General features: G+C 49.2%; 1 protein-coding gene across 4 annotated transcripts in view; it reads right to left on the bottom strand.

Annotated features, from left to right (window-relative positions):
- The window catches only part of C3H2orf42 (chromosome 3 C2orf42 homolog), a 357,660-nt gene that overhangs the window by 308,411 nt on the left and 36,624 nt on the right, over nucleotides 1-12,625 (bottom strand). For 2 of the 4 annotated variants that reach the window (XM_068111063.2, XM_068111064.2), the window contains exon 10: nucleotides 5,961-6,105. The exons of 1 other annotated variant lie outside the window; for it this stretch is intronic. In XM_068111063.2, coding sequence (XP_067967164.1) covers nucleotides 5,961-6,105 — 145 coding nt within the window. Of the gene's footprint in view, nucleotides 1-5,960; nucleotides 6,106-8,997; nucleotides 9,358-12,625 lie in introns of those variants that run through there. One more of the 4 variants, XM_078773888.1, reaches the window with a different exon arrangement.

The following is a 12,625-nucleotide window of genomic DNA, read 5'->3' as shown; positions in this document are numbered from 1 at the left end:
CTCCCCCCGTTGGTATTTTTGTGCACATAAGATTGTTCACGGTTCTGTTTAAATATTATTTAAATATGTATAACCTTTCCCCTTCAGTGTTTTACTCAGTGGTATTTTACAACACGCTGTTTTTCTTCCTATTTAAAAGGCTTTTCTCAATTTCCTCTCCAACTCATTCCACCTCAAAAAAAAGAAATTCAATATCTTATACGTCTCCCTCACTACATGGTCTAAATTCACATTCATTCCATCCCTCCTCCATCATTCTGAACCGGATTGCTAACTTGAAAATCACAACAAACCCAATTTGTTTTCAATGTTCGTCTTTCATTAATCATCCACTTTCTAAACTCCCCTCTTGCCCCTCCCATCCAAATCCCTCCCCTTGCACCTACACTCCTAAACTCCCCCCTTGCCCCGCCACTCTTAAACTCCCCCCCTACCCCTCCACTCCTGAACTCCCCCCTTGCCCTTCCACTCCTGAACTCCCCCCTTGCCCTTCCCCTCCTAAACTCCCCCCTCACTCCTCCCCTTCAAAACTCCCCCCCAACCCCTCCCATTCAAATCTCCCCCCATACCATTCCTCTCCAATTCTCCCTCCTCCCCCCTCCTCCTCAAAGCTGCCTCCTCCCCACTTCGTCTCCCTTCTATCTCATACCTCCACCCCCCCCCCCCCAACCTTCTTCTTTCCTCTGCCCCCCCTCAAACAACCCCTCTCTGTGCCTCATCCCTTCACCTTCAAACCTTTCATCCTCCTCATCCTTCCCTTTCTTGGAACTCTTCTGCAATCGCTGACACACTAACAACTGCTCTCCCTACCTCCCCCTCTCATCCTTCATCTTACCCTACTCCTCCCCTCCCCTGTCCTGTACGCGATGCTCCCCCTCTCTCTTCATTAACGGTATGGACCTCAAACATCCGGGGCCTTCGCTCAAACCTGACTGATCTCTCCATACAGGTTGCTTCTGACAATCCAGACTTGATCTGCTTAACAGAGACTTTCCTCCTTCAAGATGTCTCTGATTCCTTAATATCTCTTCCTGGTTACTCCCTCCTCCGGTATGATAGACCTGAGCCTCGGCCTGGTGGTGGGGTGGCTATCTTTAACAAAAACTCTCTTCCTCACTCTCCTTGCACTGCCCTCTCTCCTCCTCACCCCCAGGAGTACCTCTGGCTATGGCTTCCTCTCCGCTCCCACCTTTTGTTCATATGTGTTCTGTACCGTCCCCCAAACAGTGATGACTCCATCTACATTTCACTGTCTGACAACATGGACCAACTTCTATCCACTCATCCCAACTCTCTCTTCCTCATATGTGGTGACTTCAATTGTCATCATGCCACCTGGTTGGGTGTGGGTTCCTCTCTCACCAGTCATGGCACCTCAGCAAAGGACTTCTGTGACTCACTGGGATTGACACAATCTGTCAATTTCCCGACCCGGATCTCAGCCAATGGAGTATCTTCTCTTCTAGACTTGGTTATGACTAACTTCCCTGCTAATGTCTGCTGCTCTTCTTCTGCTCCAATCGGTTCTTCTGATCATGTGCTTGTCAAAGTGGACATCTCTCTGGCCATTCTCAGAGAGCCTCCTCAGCGTCGACGAGTCTGGCATTTCACTCAGGCCGACTGGGACGGTCTTCAAGCAGCCATCAATCGTCTGGATTGGTCTCCCATCTCCACTGCCTCTGACATCAATTCTTCCTGGGAATTCTTCCAAAGCAAACTGATCTCTCTCATGCACAGATTTATCCCATCTCGCCTTCAGTTGTCTTACCCTTCCTCCCGTCCATGGTACACTGAATCTTGTGGTGAGGCAGTTGCCCTGAAACAACTTGCCTTTGCCTCTTGGAAGGCTAATCCAACTGAAGGAAATCTCAGTTCCTTCCACCAAGCTCGGAACAAGTGTGTGTCTACCCTCAGGAGTGCCAGGAAGCACTATCTCTCCTCACTCAAGAATGAACTCTCAAACCTGTCTCCTTCCTCCAAATCCTGGTGGCGTCTGGTCAAATCCGTTTCTGGTGTTTGTTCCCCCTCCATCCCCTCCCTTACCTCAAATGGCCACACAGTTGACATCGCACGTGACAAAGCCGAATGCCTCAACTCTGTGTTTGCCTCAAAATCCTTAGTCCCAAAACCATCTCTCCCTGTTCCCACCTTTCCCAGTCGAACCAAACTGCTCCTGGACTCTGTGACCTTCTCTCCTGACAAGGTGGAGGAGTTTTTGTCAAACCTCGACTCTGATTCTGCAACTGGACCGGATGGCATCAGCCCACGGGTCCTAAAATCCTGCTCTGCCGCTCTATCTCACCCTCTCTCTGTTCTTTTCACCCTATCCTTGGCTCAAGGTCATCTGCCAGCATCCTGGAAATCAGCAAACATTACCGCTTTACACAAAAAAGGTGCAAAAACAGATCCTTGCAACTACAGACCAATCAGCCTGCTCCCAATTATCAGCAAAGTCATGGAATCCATCATTGCTTCGGATATGAAATCTTTCCTCTTCTCCAATGGCTTGATCTCTGATCATCAATTTGGTTTCAGACCAGGTCACTCTACTCTGGACATGCTGCTTCTGCTGTCTCAACAATGGATGGAGGTCCTCAATGCCAAACAGGAAATCAGAGCTGTCTCCCTTGACATATCACGTGCCTTCGATACGGTCTGGCACCCAGCTCTGCTCACCAAACTCTCCTCCTATGGTATCCATGGAAATCTCCATGCATGGCTTGCGGACGTCCTCTCTGGTCGTAGTCAACGTGTGGCCCTGAATGGATTTCTCTCATCTCCCCTTCCCGTTCAGGCTGGAGTTCCCCAACGCAGTGTGCTGGGCCCTGTGCTTTTTCTGGTCTTTATCAATGATCTCTCCGACTCTCTGGAAAATCCTCTGTATCTCTTTGCTGATGACTCCACTCTCTGCCGCTCCAATTCCTCTTCCCTCAGATCGGCAGTCTGCAACCTCCTCACTCTCTGAAGACCTGGACAAAATCACAGACTGGTCAAACATGTGGAACATGTCTTTCAATCCTGACAAATCTCACACTCTTACTATGTCTCTCCGAAAAGATCGACTGGACAACCCTCCCATCTACTTTCTCAACAATCCTCTCCAAGAAGTTCTGTCGCTCAAGCTTTTGTGTCTCACCATCTGCCATGATCTTTCTTGGGAAAACCACATTTCCAAGCTGGCCTCCAAAGCCAGTCGCCGACTGGGCATCCTCCGTCGTGCGAAGTCCTTCCTAGGCACACCTGAGCTCCTCACCACATACAAGGCTTTCATCCGCAGCTCAATGGAATACTGTTCTCCCCTATGGGCTGGTGCTCCTGCCTCACACCTGGCTCGGCTTCACGCTGTTGAATCCAAAGCTTTCAGAATCATTGGAATCTCCCGCGATGAAGCTATCTCTGAGGGCCTTTCACTCACTCACCGCAGGCAGGTAGGTGGTCTTTCTGTCTTCTACCGACTCCTCTCCGGCCTTGCTCCCCCAGCTCTCTCTGTGCTGTGTCCCCCAAATATTCCTACAGGTCGCACAAGATCTGCCAGCCACCCTCTGATGGTTAAACTGCCGAAATCTCGGCTCTCTGCTCACCTTCACTCTTTCATTCCTCTTTTCTCCCGCCTCTGGAACAAACTCCCACACTCACTTCAATCACACTCCTCCCTCCAGGTCTTCAAAACAGCAGTTCACCACCATCTCTTATCTTCCCCCATCCAAAACCTTGATCTTTTCTACCCCCACTAATTCACCCCAGATCCACCTTGTTTGAAATTCCAACTTCTTTCCTGGAAGTCTTGGCAGTGTCCATATGTTTTATACCTCTCCCACCCCCCACCCCCCTTCCCATGCCTCCCCCCCCAAAGCCCTCTCCCTCCCACAGTTCTCTTGATGTCTCCATGTCTCTCGGTCCCTGCTCTCAAATGTTGTGTTTTTGTCCTTCCCCCTCTCTCCCCATCTTGTCTACCGCTCCCGATGTTATTTGTTTTGTGTGTCTGTTTGTCTTTCTGTGTGATTAATGTTCGCTCTTTCACGAGCCTCGATCTTGTATACAAAAAAAAAAAAAAAACAAAAAAAAAAAAATTCCCTGTGGCAGGAAGGTCAACACTTGGATGGATGTTCATGAAAGTAACAATTCCTGGATCAATGAATAAATATGGAAGAAAAGGTATAAAGAAACAGCCAGCAGGGGCGAACTTGTGCCTCCCAGTCTGCAAAAGAGTTTCCACACCCGGCCTTGGTGGGGATTGCCACGGTCGCCAACATTGCCCACATCTCCCAAACATAAAGTCTAGAGTCATCCCAAAGTAAAAAATACAATCTGGGTACATAGCCTGATACATAGCCTGATATCTCAAAAAGTTATGGACGGATTTGGACGAAGCTTGGTGGATCGATTGGGTGTGCTACAAGGACGAATCGATTCGATTTTGGTGAAGATCTAAATATGGATTCAAATAGGAGAGTTATTTAATTTTTAAGTGATTCTTCACCATTGAGAAATCGGGCGAAAGCGATAAATAACATGATATTTTAAAAAGCTGTGGACGAATTATGACTAAACTTGGTGGACGAGTTGGTTCGGCGACGAGAACAAGCCGATTAGATTTTGGTTCAGGTCCGAATCCAGATCCGGCCTATCAGTGGGATACAAAACGTTTACTGTTCAGCCTGGCGGAGGTGTGCGCTCTACCGAGTGCCGTTCTAGTTTATTACGTGTGAGGGAATAAAAAGTGATGCCCGGGGGGGGGGGGGAAGGGGGTCAAGGGGAGGGGGAAACGCGGCACTGCCCGACTAGGTGAGTTTTTCCTAGCGGGGATTTCGGGGCACTGATATTGGACCGTGCTTTTCCTGGCGGAGGGCGGAAGCACTGCCTAACCCCACATCCCGATATATACTTTATATCGGCCTTTGATAGCCTCAAAATGGATGTTCAAGCCAACGTGTGGTAGCTTAAAACATTGCACAGATTCTGAAGTACATACACCCAAAATTGGAGACCTCTAGGTGCTGCGGTTCGGCCATGAAAAAAAATAGCGTACAAACACACAAAGACGCAAACAAAGAAACACTTGAAAATATTTATGTAGATTATCAAGTAAAACACCTGTGTTGTAGCGGTTACCGCTGGATGCACACAATCGCCTTGCACCGGCCAGAACACGGCCAGACGCGCCTCTCCCGGGCATGCCCGGACTCACTGTTCCCGGGCACGCCCGAACCTCCCGGGCACGCCCGGTCTCGTCTTTCCTGGGCATGCCCGCTCTCGCCTTTCCAGGGCTCGCCCAGAGCGTCCGGGCATGCCCGCTATCGCCTTTTCAGGGCTCGCCCAGAGCGTCCGGGCATGCCCGCTATCGCCTTTTCAGGGCTCGCCCAGAGCGTCCGGGCATGCCCGCTCTCGCCTTTCCAGTGCTCGTCCAGAGCGCCCGGGCACGCCCAGCCTCGACTTGCCAGGCCGCAGCCAAACACGCCCGGGCAGGTCCAGACTCGCCTTTCCAAGGCTCGCCCTTGACACCCGGGCATGCCCGGTATAGCTTTTGCCGGGCAAACTTCCCGACATAAATGTGTATATATATTGCTGCCCGATAAACGGGCTTGTCAGAATACCTGAGCTGTTTTGTTTCAATAAAGCAACTCGGACGAATTCCGTCTTTGGTCGCGTCAATTCTTTCGACTCGCGTTGGAGCGCAGTTCCTTCAGTGTTAAGTTTTGTTTTCCACCAAAGAATAAACGAAATCAAGGTCTCTTTAATATGAAACTTTACATTGGATCTGTTGCTTAAACCGTATTTATTTATTGAGTATTTAAAAATGTTCTTCAGATTGAGTACTGTACATCAAAGAGAAGTGTTACAAATGACAAATATGTGAAGCCTAGATTGCGAAGGAAAAACCACTGGTTTTAATCCAAACCACAGCCAACAACTGCGACAAGGCCTCGGACCAATCTCAACTTTACAGAACAGGTACGTACCCACTTTGAGGAATGTTCCGAGGCCATGAGGTCGTATTTCCTGTTGCCCTCGCCCAGTAACAGTCGTCTCTCTCCCAGGAAAAACAAACGGTTCAATCGTGCCATCTTGGGTTTCCACAAAGTTCCGTGCTACCTCCAACGAAACCTGTAAAATGCACCGTCAGGGGCTCTCAAAGCGTAATCACAAACCAAACCACACAAGACAAGTGGTCACAAATGCCGTGCATCTCATGAATCAAAAACAATACTTTAGTGGAATTATGGCTGCTCACGTATATAGATAGCTCCAAGATCAAGTAGCTACAGGAAGGTGGTTTACCTGTACTTCATGAAAAATAGATATATCAGTTGATAGCCATTTCGTTTTGAGACCTTAGTGTATGTATGCTTAACAAAAAAATAAAATAATAATGGAGCTATAAAGCCGTGTATCGGCAGCAGATGGTGTCATGTCGCAGCAAGGAAATGTGAGAGCTTTCATCTGTCATCTACGACGACGACACAAAGAGGGCATTTTGTATGTTTAAATACTGCATCCAAAGAACGCTTGGTGAACAGACTGTTAGCAAGTTTTTCAGGTCTCAGAAACTGATGGAGATTTCAGAGTGAGGTATGACTTTAAAATAATCCGAGGTACCAACTCCCTGGGACAATGCCCGAGTTTCAGACATGTTAAATGATGCACAAGTTTCAGACAGGACAATGTTGTCGCTTTCATTCCTCATCTCCTGGAGCTTATTTATATTCTGAATGGAGGAGAGAACTGACAAACATTGTCCTTGTGCGTCATTTAAGCTATCATCTGTGTTAGGTGTCATTAAGGGTCTATGCTCATGGAGGAGAGAACCGACAAAGGACAGCAGAATTACAGACTATCAAAGGGTATAGGGGAGGAAGGGAGGGGGGTTGGACATACATAAGGAAGAAAGGAAAAGCAACACAAAAACGAGTAACAACGGCAAAGACTCCGCATGTGTCAAATTATAAAAGATCGTGGACGCGTATGGGTAAGCGTACGAGGTAGTGATGAGAAGCGCATTTGAAAGACAGTGAGACGATTCCACAATCAGGAGAACAAGGGGCGAATGAATGCAGGTAGGCAACCAGCCTGGACTTTAAGAGGGTGAACAGATGAGGGTTTCTAGAATGCATGACCTGAGGTGGCTTGGGGGTGGCAGGTGTAGTAGAAGGCAGGAGAAGCAAGGCCTGATGCAAACTTGTATAAAATAGAGAACCAACCAACTTGCCGGCGGTGGGTGAATGACAATGCCTAGAAATCACCCTCCTGTTTTGAGATTCAAATGGAGCAGAAGGCCTAATTTCCGATCACATCAATAGGTCAGGAGCAAGGTGGGCAGCAGGACCACCAGCACGTTGTGGGAAACCATACTCCATGGGACTCTGTATGAAAGCCTTGTACATTGTGATGAGCTTAATGCAACTCAGAATGCCATGGCTCAATAAAAGATACTGGCGATTGGCCTTTGAGGGATTGGCCTAGCTTTGTGGTATGATCCTCCAATGAAAGGTTATGGCAGATAATGAGGCCATGGAGTTCCAGGGACTGAACCTCTTCCAGTAGCTGTCAAGAGTCCTTGGCACACCTGAGCTCCTCACCACATACAAGGCTTTCATCCGCAGCTCTATGGAATACTGCTCTCCCCTCTGTTCTGGTGCTCCTGCCTCACACCTAGCCCGTCTTCACGCTGTTGAAACCAAAGCGTTCAGAATCATTGGAATCTCCCGCGACGAAGCTAACTCCAAGGGCCTTTCACTCACTCACCGCAGGCAGGTTGGTGGTCTTTCTGTCTTCTACCGACTCCTCTCTGGCCTTGCCCCCCCCAGCCATCTCTGGGCTCTGTCCCCCAAATATTCCTACAGGTCGCACAAGATCTGCCTGCAACCCTCTTATGGTTAAACTGCCAAAATCAAGACTTTCTGCTCACCTTCACTCCTTCATTCCTCTTTTCTCCCGCCTCTGGAACAAACTCCCTCACTCTCTTCAATCCCACTCCACCCTCCAGGTCTTTAAAACAGCTGTTCACCACCATCTCTTATCCTCCCCCATCCAAAACCTTGATATTTTCTACCCCCGCTAATTTCGGTCCCCTTGTGTTTTATACCTCTCCCCCCCCCCCCTCCCCTTCCCACGCCTCCTGCCCCCAAGCCCTCTCCCTCCCACACTTCTCCCTGCTCTCAAATGTTGTGGTTGTGTGCTTCCCCTTCTCTCCCCATCTTGTCTTCCGCTCCCTCTTTTTGTATATTTTGTTTGTCTGGTTGATTTGTTTGTGAAATAAATGTTAGCTCTTTCACGAGCCTCGATTCAGTATACAAAAAAAAAGAAAAAAAAAAAAAAAGAGAAGTGGAATGGGTAGTTTGGTTGCTGATCCTTGTGGAGAAATTGTACAAGAGAGTGAGTGACTTGCCGAGGTTGAACGCAGGCGGGTAAAGGTAACATGCTCTCATAGTCACGCGTTGGATGATGGCAGAATCAATTTTCTTGTTGTGCTATTCCTAGTCCAGATGTTAGTGACATCTATAAACCTTGCTATAGAAATGTTAGTCAGTCTTCTGATGAAATCAAGTTCCTCCATGGTAGTTTTTGCCGAGAGAATCAAGAAGCAGGGAGTTGAATTTCGTCACCAATGAAACAGAAGGGAAAAAATCACTGGGGCAATTACACACTGGGGATTATCCTTAAGCCCTGCCTGATTAGTATAGCTCCACCCCTCATATGGAGACACATATACAATCTTATTCTATACAGATTCCTTACTTAGTTACATCAAGGTGGGCTTCTTCTGCGTCATACGGTCCATGCTAATTTACACAATCCTGACTTCACTAAAGTATTGTCATGTGACTGCTCTCAATTAACACCGGGAGCGGCACGGATAGCAATCGAGCGTTATTCGAGGCGACGGTCAAATACGGACTCACTATACCAGCACGGCGGCAAGAGAGAAGAAGAAGAAGCTGGCAGCTTTTACCTAGACGCGATCCACCGAGCAGTCTTCAATCCTGCTAAAATTAACGAAAACGAAAACGGCTTTAGAATGTACAGGGGGAAATAATAAAACGGTTCATTTACAATGGAATGCCGGGACAAAGGAAACGCGGTAAATAATAAGGTTCCTATATGGAGCGCTCCCACACCAGACATATCAAACACACAAGGGAATATTTAAATGAAAATAACCGTGTGATTGATCATGCACTTAGCTCTGATCAGCTTTTGAGCGTCCCGCCAAGGTCTGCAAAAGTCGTCCGGTGCGTTGGCAGGAACCAGGCCTCGACACGCCCTTGTTCGTGTGCTGCCAGGCCTCACCGCACGAAGCGGACGAGTGTGCAGCCCACTTGCTCCGCCGTGCAATGTCCTCACGGATTCGGCACGGAACTGTGATGCACCCAACGTTCACATCAGAAGGGAGAGAGGGTCGAGGGTGAAGGAAGGCTTGAGGGCAAGAGGTCGGAGGAGAGGAATCGTGAGGGCAGGAGCAAACGAGGTCCAGCCACCAAGGGATCCAAAAACGAGAGGAAGAGAGAGAGAGAGAATGTCGGTTTCTCTTCACCTTTTTATAATCTTGCCTTGGCCAATCAGCTCGTCGCCTCCCAACCTCTAGAATGTTCTTTCCACGTCAGTCCCTCACCATTGGCTGAGCACAAGTCCTTCCTTACTCTCGCCTTTGGTTGGTCGACTCCTGCCCAATAGAGAGTCCTTCTGGGCATGGCTCCCGGCCTGCCTGTGCTATGTGTGTTGCTATACAAGTTGGTGATGTAGCTGGCTGCGGTTCCATCAGCAATGCTCCGACATGGCTTCCAGTGAGTTTTATTGTAGGTGGGGGGGGGGGGGGAGGTGGGGGGGGGTGGGGAGGGGTAGCTAACTTACCTATTCTCCTAACCGTTCTACACCCCGGAAGCGACATTTCAAATATTTACAAAACTTGGTCCTTTGCTCCCAACTCCTGGGGCAGGTAGGAAATGTCAGCGGTGATAACACAGAAAAAAAAACTACCTTAACCACAAACCTTAATAAAATTCAAGAGCATTTGTACAGCCCCTGTTATAAGGACCATGTTCCCCAGTGGATGCCACAATGCCCAACGTTACCTGAGGAGCCATCCCAATTTACCCAAATTTCCACGGGCCCTGTCCTTGTGGCACAGGTTAGCGACATGGATTGGTGGATCCTCCCCCACACACTCACACACATAAACCGAATAAGCAATCATTCATTCAACCCTGCAAGATCATGGCATATCACTGGTTACACACATGTGTGATCCTCAACCAGGCAGCAGGGAGGTACCGTACAACCAAGATGGTGGGGGTGCTTCAGTCAGGCTGTGGTGCCCGTAGACCAAAAGCAAGTACTCTACTTATGACTTCCCCCACCCACCTTCAACTCTCAGCCCCTGACAGTCAAACAGCTCCTTAGCTGTACGTCCCGCCGGGGAGGGTCTCCGCACCAACCAGGCTCTCTCGGCCTCAGGCTCTCATAGCCTCTTCCGGGTCACCAGGGATCTCCATACCCTCTGGTCACCCACCAGACCCCCCTCCGACGGGTTTCCAATTCCAGACACCACCGGCTGCCAGGCTCCTCCAGAGTTTGATCCATTCCTGCGGACACTCACACTTTCCCCACCCACAAAATCCAAACCGACATTCCCTCCCCTGCTACCATTCAATTCACCATTTTTGCACTACAGTATTGGAGATCGTGTTCTTACCCTGCCATGGCCTGCGTACATGTGAATTCCCCACATTCACACTTCACCCACAACTCAACTTTCCTCACGACAACACAAAAACACAAAAACCTTTTACTTTTACAAAAAGGTCAGGCTTCTGTGCAGGCCAGTCAAGTTCTTCCACACTGATCTCGACAAACCATATCTGTATGGATGTCGCTTTGTGCATGGGGGCATTGTCATGCTGAAACAGGAACGGGCCTTACCCAAACTGTTGCCAAAAAGTTGGAAACACACAATCGTCTAGAATGTCAATGTATGCTGTAGCGTTACGATTTCCCTTCACTGAATCTAAGGGACCAAGCCCGAACCATGAAAAACAGCCCCAGACCATTATTCCTCCTCCACCAAACTTTACAGTTGGCACTATGCATTCGGGCAGGTAGCGTTCTCCTGGCATCCGCCAAACCCAGATTCGTCCGTCGGATTGGCAGATGGTGAAACGTGATTCATCACTCAAGAGAACACGTTTCTACTGCTCCAGAGTCCAATGGCGGCGAGCTTTACACCACTACAGCCGATGCTTGGCATTGTGCATGGTGATCTTAGGCTTGTGTACAGCTGCTCGGCAATGGAAGCCCATTTCATGAAGCTCCCGATTAACAGTTGTTGTGGTGACGTTGCTTGCAGAGGCAGTTTGGAACTCGGTAGTGAGTGTTGCAACTGAGGACAGACGATTTTTACGTGGTACATGCTTCAGTGCTCGGCGGTCCCGTTCTGTGAGCTTGTGTAGTCTACCACTTCGCGGCTGAGGTGTTGTTGCTCCGAGACATCTTCACAATAACTGCACTTACAGTTGACTGGGGCATCTTTAGCAGGGCAGAAATTTGACGAACTGACTTGTTAGAAAGGTGGCATCCTATGACGGTGCAACATTGAAAGTCACTGAGCTCTTCAGTACGGCCCATTCTACTGCCAATGTTTGTCTATGGGTCATTCGGGTAGGACGGACTGGGTAGGACGGACGGACCTTCGGGTAGGACGGACCTTCATTTTCTTCGCGACCAGTTCGAAAACACTTCCGGGTCATTCGCCTAGCAGGCTGAGCTGAGTCGGTCGTCCTGTGTATTTGATTGATTCTGTTGGATTTAGCATGTGCTGTCGTGTTGTGCTTTGTGTGAATTATTGTGATGGATCCCTGTTTCGTTTCCTGGCTTATGGCGGCGTGTCTGCCCGTGAGATTTGCAGTACTTTGGTTTTTACTCACCACCAAGTTGAAAATTTCGAACTGTAAGTACCCGCCATGTTTTTTCGTTGAGCCTCACGCAGCCCCGGTGTGCGCCTCTCAACAAGACAGTTCTTTTCCCCGTCTCGCCCCACCGCTCGTCGCACCACTCGTCCTATCGCCCGGCCCATCGCCCGCCCCACCGCTCGCCCTATCGCACGTCCCATCGCCCGGCCCATCGCCCGCCCCACCGCTCACCCCACCGCACGTCCCATCGCCCACCCCACCGCTCGCCCCATCGCTCGCCCCACCTCTGCACGCACCGCTGCATGTACCGAGCTCGACTATCCGCTCTAACTCCTCTATCCCGAGGCTTATTCGCGACACTCGGCAAAAACTTTTGTCTTTAAACAACACCACTCGATTGACTCCTGGACTCGTGTCAAGCCTCAGAGAACTTGAAATCGGCGTTGGTCTCCTGAGAAAACGCACAAAGCGAGGCGGCAGGAGAAAGCAGAGAAAAATACCAATTGTGATTTCATTTCGCGACCAGCGACGGCCCGGCCCACATTTTAATAATTCCTGCGAAAAAGTGTCCCCTGTCAACTTCAATAACCTCATCTATCCCTGTAGAACATACACAGCACCAAAACAACACCGTTCTGACCTGTATCTCGCCTTATTCAACGCTCAGTCTGTGAGTAGTTCTGACAAGCGAACCGAAATTACCTCTTTTATTCAAGACTAGC

This window comes from Myxine glutinosa, chromosome 3 (assembly GCF_964187855.1).
Source record: "Myxine glutinosa chromosome 3, kmMyxGlut1.1, whole genome shotgun sequence".
Classification (NCBI taxonomy): Eukaryota; Metazoa; Chordata; class Myxini; order Myxiniformes; family Myxinidae; genus Myxine; species Myxine glutinosa.
The sequence above is the reverse complement of the archived record's forward strand: the minus strand, read 5'-3'. Positions and strand labels throughout refer to the sequence as shown.